The sequence below is a fragment of the Peromyscus eremicus genome, chromosome 14 (genome assembly GCF_949786415.1).
Source record: "Peromyscus eremicus chromosome 14, PerEre_H2_v1, whole genome shotgun sequence".
Taxonomy (NCBI): Eukaryota; Metazoa; Chordata; class Mammalia; order Rodentia; family Cricetidae; genus Peromyscus; species Peromyscus eremicus.
Window position 1 is genome coordinate 3,582,882 of NC_081430.1, and position 16,092 is coordinate 3,598,973.

A 16,092-nucleotide genomic window follows, 5' to 3' on the forward strand; every position below is an offset into this window, starting at 1 on the left:
GATGAGCAGCAGATAGAGAGCCTCTCTGGTTTTACGTTCACTTCCTCCTTCTGGAGATGCACCAACGGGCGTGTGCGCCTCCCTTCCTCACGCACCTTTTCTTGGCACTCTTCCTTTTGGACCATCTCACATGACTAAAGGGCCTGTTAGTCCATCCTCCAGCACAGTCGGGAGAGAGTGAAGTGTCCTTTAGGAGACATGAAAGCGGATGTCGCCATTGATTTCCCCATGAACCACTTGAGGTGTCTGATAACACATTCCTGTTCCGCCTGAGGAGCCTCTTTGGCCACATCTTAGTACATTTTCTGTTGTCATAATGGAATTATCACAGACTGACTGATTTATAGAGTAATTTATTTCTTACAGTTCTGAGGCCTGAAAGGCCAAGGTCAAGGGACCCTAGATCTTGAGGACCTTCCTGCCCAGCTGTTAATGGTGGAGGATGGAAGACAACAAGCCCCGCAGGACGGGCAGGACTGCCGTGGGCAGGGAAGGGAAGGGAGGGGACAGGTGGGATTTGTCCCTTTGTCAGGAACTCACTCCTGCAGTAAATATCCCACTGCGGTGGTAACAGTGTTGTCCTCTGCCCTACCAACCCACTCAACTCTCAGAAATCGAGTGTTGTGCTGGGGATTGAGTTTCCAGCACGTATACTTTGGGGAGATATGTTCAAACCACCACATCAGTTCGTAACCTGTTTTGTAAGGAAAACCGTGGGAGTAATGACTTTCTGGTTCCCAAACCCACTGCCCTATTCCTTGAAATATGTTTCCTCCCTGCACCTCACAGAGGTCTCTTCAGAGGTCATTGGGGGATAGGAACAGGGAAGGTACCGTAGACTGTGCTGCAAGACCCAACCTGATCTCAAGAAGCACCCCAGAGGAGGTGGTAGAAATCACCCCAGAATTTGCTGGAAGCTGGCCTCATACAAACAAGCTCTTAAAGTTCTCTGAACATTAGGGATTGGAGGTGAGGAACACACACACACACACACACACACACACACACACACAGATACTACACACACACAGGCACTATACACACACACAGATATTACACACACACACACAGACACAGACACTATACACACACACACACACAGGCACAGCACAGACACTGAACACACGCACACACACACTACACAGACACACTGACACAGACACTACATACACACACACACACACACACACACACACACACACACACGCATACACTTAAGGCCTACAGAACACAAGTCGAGAAAAAATATCCCGGGAGGGACTTAGAATAGTGTGAAAATATGTATCCCAACTGTAGTTAGTCCCTAAAGAAAATATAAGCGCCAGGTGGTGGTGGCTCACACCTTTAATCCCAGCACTTGGGAGGCAGAGGCAGGTGGACCTCAGTGAGTTTGAGACCAGCCTGGTCTACAGAGCAAGTTCCGGGACAGCCAGAGCTACATAGAGAAACCTTGTCTCAAAAAAACAACCAACAAAGAAACAAAAAATAATAAGCACCAACATTTAGAGTAGAAAGAGCAAAGGGGGTGGGTCTGATGATGACTCTTGAAAGTTTTCATATCTCTATTCAGTTATTAAAGTGCCCTCAGCAAGAAAGCCAGGCAAACCAGACCAAGATGTCACCCCATAAACTGATCCTTTTTCTCTCTCCTCTGAGTCACAGTGAACTATGCAGCTTTCATTGACAGGTCCTGGGCTGAACATGCTGTGCCTACCTATCCTTGGCCTTCACACAGATCATGGACTGTGGGACTAACTTGATAAGGGGGGAAATGGGCCTGTTCTGTCTACACAGCTGATCTCTAAACTCAAGCAGTCCTTGCCATAAGAGAAGCCTTGGCTAGGACACCTCAGAAACCTGACAAAGTGGCTTCCTCTGTCCTGAAGGCTAGGGCAGAGCCTACCAGGCCAGGAGCTACCAGCATGCCTGGCTAGAATGGTGGGTAAAGGTGGGTATGAGTGGACAGGGAGGAGCCTGGTGTCTCTGTAACTGCTTGCAGGAACTGGGACTGGTTGTGCATCCGAAGAACATTTTTAGTGTCAGATTTGTGAGACATAGGCAAGGGGGAGCCCTTTCCAGAATTAATCTCCTTGCTGCCAAGGTCATTGCTGCCCAGCTGGCCAGTCCTATTCTCTGCCAGGCTGGGCTGAGGCTGACACAGTGTGCCCTGAACTGAACCTGAGTGTGCTGGCCCAGGATCACACAGGTTAAAGCTAAGGCAGGAAGGGTGGGAAAAGTCTAGATAGTCCATGCCTTGGATCACACGTGGTCTTGAAGTAAAGAGCAGCTTGAACCAGGCAATGAAAAATGGAACATCCAAGCCCATCCCCAGTGCCAGCTCTGAGGCGGCCAGGCTAAGGCTAAGAGCAGGAAGCAGTGGTGACTGTCAGCTCTGGAAGTCCAGCCGTTTGACGCTTTGTGTGGTGAGAGGGGCACAAACCACTTCTTCACGAGCGTGGCCCCCTTGGAACTTCCTTAGACTCACAAAGTGCTTGTCTTCTAAGGAGTTCAAAGAATAAATGGATTGATAAAATTATTGACCTTGTAATGTAGATAACAACATGATATTAGGGCAATTTGTATCATTTGCTCTGTCTCCTTTGAGAGGGAAGGTAGAGAAGGGTGGAAAATAAATCATCTTCTTGGGAACTTCAGCCGCTTGATGCGTTAGCATTGATGAAGCAGCTACTGTGTGCCAGGTAGTTTGGCCATTGAAGATATCAGGAGCAGAGCAGCAGGGAGCCGTGAGAGTCAGAGGCCTAAGCCAGGAGTCCTCTTCTCAATGCTGAGCCAGGGTATTGCTGGAGGGCAGGGAGGGCGTTTCCCTGGGGAGGGTCAGGTGAGTTCTAAGAGGTAAGAGGGCTGTAGAAATCTCTCGAGTGCCAGGTGTTTCACAAATAGGACACTCTATCCCAGACGCAGAAACACAGCTTTTGAGAGCGTTATCGTGCCGAATGGTAGAGCCAGGATTTGAACTCAGGGTGCCAACTCCAGGGTGCAGCAATCGGACACCATGTTTTTAAAGCCTGAGGAAGACTGGGGGTTCTCTGCAGCCCCTTGGCCTCCGTGCACCTTGAGTGACTACCTCTAAAGGACCTTCTTGTGGCCGTGTTGATCTGGGGTTGGGGACCCCGAGGGGACATTGAAATAGTTGTATAGGAGATTCTACCGGCTCCCTGTGTTTCCTAGTACCTGGCTGCCAGGCAGGAAAGGTATACCACCCAAGCCTGGGAAGGAGAGCAGAGCAGGGGCTGGCTGCTGGCACCAGGACCCAAGCAGGCTGTTCATGGCCTCCGTAGCCTCCACTGCTTCATCTCTGACTGGGTTCCAGTCCCCCTTTCCACGTCCTGCTGGTTTTGAAGCATAGGCTTTGGTTTTCAGAATTCTGAGAAGCTGAAAGGCACTGGCTTTACCTAGAGCGGAGCTCGGCACTGCTGGGGAAAGAAGAGTCAGGCCCGTGGTCTGTCCTTGAAGACTCCAGATTGTTTTGTTGTGTGGACGTAAAGCGATGTCGGAGTGAGCCAACACAATCCCTCTGTCTAAGCAAAGTGGAGACATTTTTGTGTCCCTTATGTCCCAGCTTCCCATGTGTCTTCATCAGTGTTCAAAATGTAGAAAATGCCACTAACGAGAAAAGGTATTAATAAAAAACACGTAACGAAGCACATGGAGATTGATAGAGGAAGGGAGGTTCTTAGGGCCAGTCGCTCAGCGGTCTAGTTCCAGTCTGCTTCGAGTCAGTCCGTTTGTCCTGGAACCACACTGGCTGCTCCTCCAATCATTTGGCTCAAGTTCATGTCAGTGGAAGCCCACGAATCAAAGCCGCCCTCGGCCATGTGGCACTGGCCTTCTGACCATCCTGAGGGCAGGGGCTGCCCAGAGTGAGGAGGTAACATTTTAGGCCTGGCTTTCATATTCACCTTCAGGGAAGAAGCTTAGGGTGTTGAAATTAACACTTATTTTCCAAAAACAATATTTTGGGGGTTAGTTTTCAAAGGGAAACATGTTAAAATGTTGTAAAATTATTTTCAATATGCTATAGTATATGTGTGTATGCATCTGTGTGTGTATGTGTGTGTGTGTGTGTGTGTGTGTGTGTGTGTGTGTGTGTGTGTAGCATGTGCCACCTCGACATTTTATAATTCTCCTTGTGCCTAGAGTGCTTTCATAACCCTGGAAAGACTTTTGGGGAAGTGAAGGCCAATTAGTAGGCCTTATTATTTCTTCCATGAAGCTAAACGTCAAGTGTGGTGGTATTGTGTTCCCCAAAATATTGTGTACCTTAATAAACTTATCTGGGCTCAGAGAACAGAAAAGCCACAAGATACTTAGGCTAGAAAATGTTAGCACACGCCTTTAATCCTAGCACTCCAGAGACAGAAATCCCTCTGGATCTCTGTGAGTTCAAGGCCACATTGGAAACAGCCAGGCATGGTGACTCACGCCTTTAATCCCAGAAAGCAGCCTTTAATCCCAGGGAGTGGTGGCAGAAAGCAGAAAGGTTTATAAGGCGTGAGGACCAGAAACAAGAGGCATTTGGCTGGTTAAGCATTTTGGCTGGTTAAGCACTCAGGCTTCTTGCAGCAATTCAGCTGAGAGCCATTGGGATGAGGACACAGAAGCTTCCAGTCTGAGGAAACAGGACCAACTGAGGAATTGGCAAGGTGAGATAGCTGTGGCTTGTTCTGTCTCTCTGATCATCCAGTGTTCACCCCAATACCTGCCTTGGGTTTGATTTTATTAATAAAACTCTTTAAGATTCATACTACAGTCAAGGTTGCTTATTTTTTGTTTTTTGGATTTTTTTCCCACTGTGGTATTTTTCTCTCCTGAGCACAGGTAGCATTGGTTGCCAATAAGCCGTTCAGTTGCCTTCAAAGCATTCTGCTCCTGGCAGCTTCCCTGTGCATCCTGAACTGTGCACGGGATTCCCACTGCAGAGGGATCCTGCCCTGCTTCCATCCTTCCTGAGTTTCTTCATCTTTCCGGCCTTCTCCAGTTGTTGTTTCTTGATGTCAAAGTCCTGAGCTTTGGGAGGTGTCCAGCAGCTAGTCTGATCTCAAATCCACAAAGCCGGCTGTCTTCCCATCTCGGCAACAAGTGCTCTGCACGCAGTGAGCTGGAGATGGCACCTGCCCCTCCCTGACTGCAGCCATTTCAATCAGAGAGTATTGGCTGTAAACTGGTTCACACACACACACAGCTTAGCACGAGAATTCTCCTTAGAAAGCTGTTGATCTTGAACAAAACACTATTCTATCAATTTCTTTTTGTATTCATTTTAGAAGCAGTTTATCAACTGCTCAGGGAAACCAGAGTCATCACTTCGCTTTTATAGATACCAATTTATTGTCTCAAACTTGGCATCTCTTGAGCTATCCGAGTGCCCCCTCCCTCTGCCATCTGGGATGGAAAAGGTTCAGGTAGAGCCTGAGAGTTGGAGAGAAAGTGATGAACACACCAACTTGACCCTATTGTAGAGAATTTCTTGGGATAATAATCGATGCCATAAACATAATCTTATGTTCACAAAAGTTTGTTCATATCCCAGTGTGGTGTGATAAATACAGTGCTCTCCGTGTTATATCTGGGGAATGGAGCCAGGGAAGTGTGATGCCTGGGGAGGGGTAGTAAATATATATATAATCCATTATATATATTTATATTAACAGGCAGCTCTCCAAGGAAAGATGAGCAATGTTCTGCTTTCCAGGATTTCAGTTATCTGTGGTTCACAATAGTCCAAAACATTAACTGGAAAATTCTACAAATAAATAGTTCATAAGTGTTTAGTTGCTCACCAGTCTGAGGAGCAAGATAAATGTGCTGTCCTACCCAGGATGTGAAGCAACCCCATATCCAGAGTATCCACTGTGTATATACACTACCCACTTACTAGTCTTAGGAGCCTGTTGGTTATTCAGACAATCCTTCTGATTTAGGCCTTTTTTTTTTTTTTCCTGCAATAGAATACCGGAAACTGGACAGTTTATAAAGGGAAATTTATTCTGACTCACGAGTCTGACTTCATGGGAAGTCTTGGGCTAGGCAGCTACATCTGATGAGGGCCTCGTATTGCATCATAATGTGGTAGAATGTAGAAGAAATTATACATGGAGGAGGAAAAGCATGAGGATGAACTGATACCCTAGTAACCTGCTTTGCTAGATGGACCCTACTACCGTGAGAAACAGCTCACTCTGACAGTTAAAGGTCCTACTCACTCCCAACCCTGCCACAAAAGCAATGAAATTTCATGTCAATCTTAGGAAAAATCATATTTGAACCTTAGAAATTGACTTCTTCATCTGTAAAATGGGACCTTGCTCTGTTATTAAAGATGCTGTATTTTGCTAAGGAAAGGAACTGGCTTTGGCGTCAGTGGCCTGTGATCTCATCCTGCCTTAGCTCTAGCAAACTGCCTTTACCTTTATTCCCTCGCTTGGAAAGCGAGGCATTGACTTCATAGGTTGATGATGAATGAGTAACTGAGATAATATTTGCACATCACAGACGCCAGAAGGGTATGTCTTAGCATGTATTTGGTGGTTACCATGAGGTGTGGCACATAGAGAATTTTACCTTTTACTTTTGCCCATCCAGATTCAGTATTGTGTTGGTAAATGTTTAACAACAGCTCTTCCAAAAGTTAAGGCCTGAGTCATACTGTTTGCCTGTTTCTGTGGTATAGATATTCCCCTGGGGCTGATTTCATACCACCTCAGTCACAACCCTGAACACAGAGCTGGGAAAACACGCATGCTCTTAAACACGGGCACAAGCCTACATCAGCACACCACTGTTTTCTAAAACTGCACTCAGTGTTTTGCTTAAGGGATAAATTAAGAGAGAGAATACCGAACAGCTAGCGCTGTGCCCGACACATTAGTTTTCTACTCCCTCTTGTCTTCTCTCTCTCATCCTTGGCCCTTATTACTCTAATCAAATAGCACACTGACCCTGAACACCAGCTGTGTGAAGTGTGGTGTGTGTGTGTGTGGGGGGGGGTCTTCTGGAATCTAAGCACCGTATTTTGTATCAGCCAGGTGTCTTGTGTCTCAGACCCTGGGCAGCCTGCAGAAGAGCGTTAAGGTTGGCTTGCTGAGGCATAAGCAAGTAGATATGCAGGTCTTCTCCCTCTTCACAGGAGATGTCTCTGAGCAGAGCAGTGCAAAGCTGAAAGAGTTGTGGAGACAATACAAGAAAATTCCCTGTTGATGAAGGGCCTGGGGGGAATACACGTTTAGGAGACCATAGCCTGGAACCAGCTTATTCATTACCTTCAACAGTGATCCAGCAGGTGCGTGTGCGTGTGTGTGTGTGTGTGTGTGTGTGTGTGTGTGTGTGTGTGTGTGTCTGGGAGTGAGGAGTGAAGAGCAGGTCTATATGTGTGTGTCTATGGCTGTGGGCTCTGCAGATCTCTGGGAGTATTGAAGAATGGAGCATCATCAAATGATGGTCATGAAGCGTGACAACAGAATCTCAGAGGCACATACCTCACACCTTGCATGGTCTGGTCCCGGTCTTCCAGCACCTGGCACAGCCGCCAGCTCAAGATGCATTTGAGACATTTCTTTATAATGCTTAGTCTAGACAGGTTCGTGTGTGTGTGTGTGTGTGTGTGTGTGTGTGTGTGTGTGTGTGTATGTGTGTGTATGTATGTGTTTGCGTGTGTGTATGTGTGTGTTTGCGTGTGTGTATGTGTGTGTGTGTGTGTGTTTTTTTGTGTGTGTTTGTGTGTGTGTGTGTGTGCGCGCGCGCGCGTGCGTTTGATTAATGAAATCCTTTTGTTCCTTCATAACTTGGTCTATGGCAGAAGGCTTGCAAGGCCACTCCATCCCATTCTCATTCAGTAAACAAGGCTTAACCTTTACAAGCATGTGCCTGGGTATAAAATGTCTTGAAAGAGATGCAAACTGTTAGGAAAGATCACCAATAATTCTTAAAAATATTTTTGTGGAGCTGGGAAGATTGGTCAGTGAGTAAGGTGCCCTGAAAGCATTAGAATCTAAGTTCTGTCTCCAGATTCCACGTATGAAGCTAGGCACTGTGGAGTGTTTGTAATCCCAACACTGGGAAACAGACACAGGCAAATCCTAGGACTTGCTGGGTAGCTAGCCCAACCTATATGGCAAGCTCCAGGCCAGTGAGAGACTCTGTCTCATAAAAGGAAAAAAAAAAGTGGATGGAGCCTGAGAAATGACACAGATTAGGTTGACCCCTAGCCTCCACATGCACGCAGGCATATGTGCACCTCTGCACACACACATGCAGTTTCTTCTGCCTTTTCTGTAGTTTTCAAATATGTCTTCAGAAAGCATATGTATCACACCCACACACCCACACACACACATACACATACACACACACGCTATAGAAATAAGCAACCTGAAAATAAAGGTGAAATAAGAATGATGTTGGCAGTTAGTCCTCACAGGGTGATGTGCTCCTTATATGAGGCTCTGAACTGAAGGTCCCACTGCCCACGGAGGTCCTGTAGCTCAGGCCTGGCCCTACACCTTGGGTGGGCCCATCACAGGCTCCCTCCCTTCCAGCCTCTTCCTCTTGGGCGAAATTACTCCTGTGAAGACCCTGGCAGAGGTATGTAGAGATCTCTTAGACAGAAGTAGAAGTAGAGGGGCTAGTCCCCAGGGGCATGAATACAGACTTCAACTCCCCTGAAGGTACTCTCAAGTTAGAGATTCACTTCAGCCTGGATCTCCAGTACCTGCTGTGGGACTGACTCCCCTGGCCTCCTCTACGGGGAGTGAAGGGCTCTCTAACATATGATGACAGTGCTGACTTCATGGCTGTAGAAGCAACAGGGCTGTCTGGGAAAGGCATGCAGAGCACAGGCTTCCTGAAAGGCTGTCTTTGGGTCATTCTTCCTTTGGGTGGGTACTGCCCGGAGCAAGAAGAGCTCAGCCCATCCTTCTGGCCTGAGTTAGAATCTGCGGAAGCTGTCATATGTTGGGGTTGGGGTTCTCAGTAAAGATACAGGCCGAATCTGGTAAATGGGGTGAGGGATGTATGGCAGAGGCACCTTTGTGCAACAGCCAGTCAGTGAAGAGGTAGGTGGTGCAATCCTCTGGGTCCTGGCTACTCAGTGGTTCGTAAGGTGTGGCCACAGGTTTGCTCAGAACTGGTCTTTATTGTGTGACAGCTTTACTGAGATGTAATTTGAATACCATTCAAATCTCCCATTTAAAGGGTGTAAGTCCATGTTTTCGGTATCTTGTAAATGTTACCACTAGCAATCTTCGGAAATTTCCATTGTCCCCAGTAAGACTTCCACCCTATGACTGTCGCCTCCCCCAACCCCAAGGTGAGCACTTAGTGATTTGTCTGTGTGGATTTGCCTATGGTGGACATTTCACGTAAACGGGAACACAGAGCGCACGACCTCCTTCCGTCTTGTGTCTGCTTCCTTCTCCTTTGATGCTCTCAGGGTTCATCCATGCTGTAGCAGGTACCGCACCTCATTCCTGTTTGTAGATGGGCAGTGTCCTGTATTTTGTCTGTCCATTCATCAACTGATGGACATTTGGGTTTCTACTTACTGCCTGTTATGAAAAACACTGTTGTGAGGATCCATGTACGAGCTGTGCGTGGACAAAGGCGTTGTCTCAGGTGAATGCCCCGTCCTGATGTTTTCCACGGTAGCTGTCTGATTGCTTTCCACGTCTGCTTCAAAACACTCAGTAGCTTCCCTTTGTTCTTAGTATCAAGATCAACATCCTCACCTTGGTCTACACAGCTGTGGCTTCTGGGCCCTTGCCAGCTTCACACCGACCCCTTCCTTGCTCTATCCCAACCAAGAGAACAAGAGCTGCCTCCAATGTTCCGAGCCTCCTTTCTTGACTTAAGCTTTGAGTCACCTCCCCACTCCGCTAGAGGGGTTTCTCTTATCCCTCATGCCAAGGCCTCAGCTTACCCACCCTGCTCTTCAGACTAAGCCGGACTTACCTGTCACGCCTTCTTAAGACTCCATACAGCCTTTTCTTGTAACCACTGTCACCACCATCGCCAGTGATGTCCAGTGTGGTTCTTTTCATGCCCCTCCTCCTGCCATCATAAGCTGCAGGAGAGCAGCAGTCTCATTCTGTTCCCTGGCACCTACCACAGTACCTGGCAGATGCAGGCACTCCGTAATTATTTATCAAATGAACAGTAATGAACTCAAACATTGATGGTGGTGAACAGGCCACCTCATTCAGAAGATCCCTTTGCCCTTAATGTTTCCCTCAGTTGAGGCCAAGATGATTCCACTTTCCACCGCAGCCCCGTTCTCCCCTCTCTGCTCACCTGGGCGAACTGCTGTAGAAACAGAGGAGGTGATGGGGAAACCCTTCAATCCTACAGGAAAGGCTGAGCTGTGGCTTTGTCTCTGTCATTCTCCTAGTTTGTGACACAAGGAGTCCTACCACTGCTGACCAGATTGGTAGGTGTCACAGTAGCTTCCAGGAGTGAAATTAGGCAGGATTCCTGAAGACCTTTGCTTCTCTGCCAGTTGGACAGCAGTGTGGTGACAAGCTGTGTCCCCTGCAGTAAATGACTGAGTTCCCATGTGTGTCTTGTAAAAATCTGTCCTTGGAAGAAATTCAGGAGGAAACTGTATACCTTCTGAGGCTTAATTGCTTTTGTTTTTCATTTCCCCCTAGATATGCACTTGTTTGGCCATTATCCAGCACACGATGACTTCTATCTGGTCGTGTGCAGTGCCTGCAATCAGGTCGTCAAGCCACAGGTCTTCCAGTCGCACTGCGGTAAGTGGACTCCTGCACCCGGTGGATGCATGGGCAGCCGCTGACCCTGGGCTCTCATCTGGGTGGCCCTGTGTCTGTCTCAGTCCAAGGCTGGGATACACTCAGCCAGGGCTGCTGCCTCTGCACACAGAGGACCCGGTAGGAGCTCAGTCCTCTTGCTCACATGTCCCCTCCTGTCACAGCAAACAGGAGAAAGCCTACAGCAAGCCTGAGTAGATGGGACTAATCTGAAACCACTGTGCACCTTGGTGGTGGCCTCCGCAGGTAGCCAAGAGCAGGGGAGGAGGTGGCTGGCGGAGGCACTCTCCTGCAGCCTGCCACTGTCTCCCCTGAAAGAGGCTCATGGGAGAGACTCCCCAGATTTGCACACACAGGGAAGGGCTGGAGCCACAGGTGGCCAGTGTGTTTGTGGCATTGGATGCTGCTCCCAGGATGTAGATAAAACCTCCCATTCTGCTTGTTCTTTCAAGAATCCTTCTTATTGTGTTTTTAAAGTGTGCTTAAGAACTCATTTTCCCCGAATATCTTAGCGTTCTGACTGTGAGGCTGTGAGAAATTCCTTGACTCCATCAGCAGCAAACTGTGTACTCCTCTCCATACTTGTGGACACGAGGATGGATAAAAGCCATGTGGCCATTCCTAAACATCTCTCGGATCTTAGACAAGAAGTCATTTACTCTCTCCGGGTGGCTGTTTCCTTCTCTTTACCGGGAGTTAGACCAGATGATTCCATAGCTGTCACGTGCTACGTGAGTCCAGGACAGTATATTCTAGTCTTATTTAACCATGACTCCTTTGATGAGCAGGATCTGAATGCCCCTCTGCTGTTGTTTCTAGAGCACATTCAATATTATACTTGAACAAAAGGAGCAATTATAATGTTGAGTGTGCTTTTGAAAATTACACACATTTCCCCTTTCTCATACTGTACTCTGACTTCCCTGTCCTTTAGTATTACCATGCTGTGATAAGTAGTCATGAAACAAAGAATTAAATGTGTTTGGGACAGTAGGAATAGCCGAGCATTGGTAATATGTGCCTATGATATCTACACATAGATAAAAGCTGTGTGCCAACTATAGGTGTGGTGTATGTTTATAATGAGTAGGCAGAGAATCCATGCTTTTGGGGGGCACTGTCTTGAGTTAGCCCAAGGCTTTGGCTGGAAAGAGAAGGGGTTCTATAAAATACTATACAAAGGGTTCCAATGAGAGGTGGGATCCAGCTCTGTACCTCTTTGTCTGTCTCATGAGGAGATGACTTACGTGTGTGTGTGTGTCCATGTTGGCATGTTCATTTCTGGCAATGTGAGCATAAATGGAGTGAGCATGCCTTCAGCACATGCTGACCTTGTTCATTGTTCTGTAGCAAATGACCCTCTTCTGGCTGGAAGAGAAATAAGGTCACACCTTTCTGAAGGGAAACTCAGAGGCCCAGCAGTGATGCTACTCACTGAGGCTACAGATAAACCATTAGAAGTGTGGCAGTGGCAAGGAGGTCCCACTCATTCCGTTGTTCAGTGAAGATCTGTGGGATGTTGTTCTGTGTGTCTGATGAGCATGAGGACACCTGCTTGTCCTGAGTGCTCATCGCCCAGTCCTCCACAGGACTGTCCTGCTGTTCTGGGCACTCGGATGCTGCAGTGAGCACAAGGGCAGTTCCCAGCCTGGAAGGCTGACCCTCAACAGTAAGCCTGGAACTGTGGCTGGGAATTCAGCTGGCCAGCAGTCTTTGATGGAAGGATCCAGAAAGGGATGAGGATGTCACTGCCGTGCAGACTCATCCTCAAGGAAAAGGATCCTCTTACTAGCAGAGGAGGCTTGCTGTAGCTGATATACAGGGCTCTGAACTGTTAGTGCCGGATCTGGGACTCAACCTAGGCAGAAAGCCAATGACATGGTGGCCACCTGTTCTGAGCAGAGGCAGAAAATTAGTTTGGAGATTTGGGGTTACTGACCACATCACTTGAAGCCTGGGCTTCACTGAGCTTTTTGCTGAATCAGCTGACCAAGAGCCACAGGGACAGAACTGTAACTCAGCTGATGGAGGCAAAGAAACATCACTCACCCTGCAGCTGTGTGTTCCTGTAATACAAAGGCAGTATTTCTCAGGGACCAGAGAGAATTTGAGGTGCAGCTCAGAACTGTGGCAAGTCTTTGGGGGAGCAGTTTTCTTAAAGCTCTCCTCAGAATGCCTCCTATACTTTCGTGGTGGTCCTTGTCGGTTCAGACCAGGCTGGGTTGCTTATCAACAACAGAGATTGATTCCTCCCAATTCTGGAGGTTGGAGTCTGAGATCAGGACGCCAGCATCAGATATTGGTGAGGGCTGTCTTCTAGATTGCTGCCAGCCAGCTTCTTACTGTTCTTACTGTTTCCTCATGTGGCAGGAAGAGGCCAGAGCTCCCGAGCCTCATTTATAAGGGCCTGAATCCCATCTTTGAGGTCTCACTCTTGTGATGTAATTGCCTCTCAAAGCCCCCACCTTCCCCCCTTCCAACACCATCTTGTGTCGGAAATTTCGTATTTCCGGATTTCAGTGTGGGACTTTCAGAGATGGGGGACAAGCATTCGGTTGTAACAGTGTTCATGGGCTGGAGTTGTGAGTCAGCTGTGAGCGCTTCCTTAGCTTGCCTGAGACGATGACTGGAGTTTGATCTCCAGAACAAACACAGCACAGCACAGCTGCTTTTTCCTCGTCTTCCGGCTTCACCTTGCTGTTTTCAGTAAGTTAATAAGAGTGCCATTGTGCTCAGAGCCGGGCAGTGAGCCAGGTGCTTTGCATATCTTTGAAAACACAACCCTGTCAGCAGCCCTATGGAGTGGGTGTGAATGCTACACCCATTTTGGAGTTGAGGAAGCTGGAGCTTAAGAGGTTGGGTGCTGTGTCCAAAGTCTCAAACAAGACAGAAGAGGGCCTGCTTTTGAATGCAGGTGTCCTCTCAGAGCGAGGGAGTGCCCTCACAACCACTGTTCTTACAGCCTGTCTACGTGGAGCCCCATGCAAATTATAAATATATGTGGGAAGTGAGTTGCTGGGGGAGAAAACAGTGCAGGACTTCACGCCCCACCCACTAGGCCTTCTTGGACTCTCCCCCAGGCTTACTACCAGAACTGTAGGATCACTTGAAATGTGTTCATGTATTGGAATAACAGGCCTTGGAAGCAAGGCAAAATGATTATGGGCGTCCCTCACTGTCTGTGTGACCTGGGGCAGACCACTTCATCTTTCTCTACCTCATTTGGTTCATCTATAAAATGGATACTCTTTGCCTGCTTTGTGGAGCTGTTGAGACAACATGACACATTACTGTGTCACTTGGAGTTCACTTCCTCCTCCTCCTCCTCCTCCTCCTCCTCCTCCTCCTCCTCCTCCTCCTCCTCTTTCTGCATGCCCCCACGGCTGGATTCGTGGGAAGCCCTCCGTCCTCATACCTGTGAGCCTGGTTCTCCTGCTGCCTCTTGCCATGCCGTTGTCTGGGGTGTCTCTGCTGTCAGTGCTAGGGATATTCCTTTGCATTTCTGCATTCCAGCACCCTCAAAAGAAGGCTGTCTTGGGTGCATGCTCTAAATTGAAAAATAAAGTGTGTTGTGCTCTGTGTGTTTCTCTGTGCATGTATGCATACATGTTTCTGTGTGTGCACACACAGCAGTGGTTGTGGGCTCTCCTCTAAAGCTGGTAGAGGAGTGCTGTTTCTTACTCACTACCTCCCACACCAGATAATATGCTTTCCACACCAAGCACGATTTAACTTGATTCTGACTATCTCCACCCAGGGCAAGTGTAGACCCACAAGTTAAAGGTTGACCTGTAGAAGTCTCCTCCATCTCAGATGGCAGTCACAGATGATGGTCGCAAGGTTACTCACACTTTTGTTTGACTCGGGGATCCCACTTTGTTCTAATGACTCACAGAGTTTCTCTCCCCCCCCCCCCCCCCCCGAAGCAGGATTTCTCTTTGTAACCCTGTCTGTCCTGGAGCCAGCTTTGTAGACAAATCTGGTCGTGAACTTGTTGTTATAACTATGAATGCTGTTGTAAAGAATGTGACAAAGCATCAGATTAACACTTAGAAGTTTGTAGGGTGGAGTTAGAGGTCCTGAGCACAGGCACTTTTGTTGTTGTGGAGCTGAAGTGTACCCCTGGCATGTGGATGCACTGATCCTCCCAGATGCTCTCAGTTCTGTCCCTCAGGTGTTTGGAGAGGTGCCACTGGGCCTTGGTGTTCAGTACCATCTCTAGCCCTGGTTGAGTGGGACTGCAAATTCCGATCTTCTGCTGTGTCTGGTCCTTCTGAGCACCAGCCCTTATCCTGAAACTGTATAGAGATTTAGTTACCTCATCAGTGTATACAAGGATGCTTATTCCAGAAATCCCACGGGTTCTAGATGTTCCAAGAAACTGAAGGCTAGAACCAAACATAACAAAAGATGACCCCCACACCCTGTTTGTTACCGGTCACTTGTCACTAAGGAGATAACAGATTTAACCATCTGCCTGGAACTTGGGACAAAGACCAAATATATACTTTTTTTTGACATCTCAATGTCACAGCAACAATATGAACAAAATAAAAAGTCATTAAGCGAAACTCATTGAGTCGTAGAGGTTAAAATCCTGACTCACACTTGCCTGTGCAGTCTTGGGCAAATTACACTGCCTTTCTTTCTGAGCCTGGTTCTCCGCACCTATGAGGGGAGAATGCCAGTTCCTGCCCTGCGGAGTCACTGTGAGGAAAGGAGAAAGGATGTATACTTTGCAGGCGTGGAGTAAGGAAATAAAGGTTAGCTTTTATTGTCAATAAAATGTGGCCCTTTTTTATGAAGTTGAAAGTTTCTTATGAAAAATGGGAAAACCGCTCTAGCCAAGTGCTTCCTGTCTTTGCTCCCGGCCATCTCGGGGGATGCCACTTTGAGGTCAGCCCGTGGCTCACGCCTGTGATTCACTGCAGCTTAGAAGACAGGCGTAGTCTGCCTGAATGTGATTACATCTGCTGGGAGCCTCAAGGGTTGCACTTTGCAAATATTGGTTTACATTCTCATTAGGCCCGGTGTCAGCTCCCTAGAAATGCCATGAAGCTCCAGTACATCTCTGGGTCCCCTGGCAAGAGCCATTGTACCTTACAGGAGTACTGCAATACCCTTCCTCAGGACTGGCCACAATCTCTTTGCTACTAACACTGTGCCCCACCTGGTGCCTCAGACATAGATAGTGGGGTTGACCACTACCCCAGAAGCTCCCATGCTTGGTGTGGAGTTGGTGTCATGGTTGTGTGTCTCTCCCCGCTCCCCGGGGGGGGGGCTGTTGAATGCTGTCAGTCTGCTACCC

General features: G+C 47.9%; 1 protein-coding gene across 9 annotated transcripts in view; it reads left to right on the forward strand.

Moving 5' to 3' along the window:
* Positions 1–16,092, forward strand: part of Atxn7l1 (ataxin 7 like 1) — a 232,423-nt gene that overhangs the window by 70,570 nt on the left and 145,761 nt on the right. For all 9 annotated transcript variants that reach the window (XM_059279071.1, XM_059279062.1, XM_059279063.1 and 6 more), the window contains one exon: positions 10,662–10,766. In XM_059279071.1, the coding sequence (XP_059135054.1) occupies positions 10,662–10,766 (105 nt within the window). The remainder of the gene's footprint in view (positions 1–10,661; positions 10,767–16,092) is intronic.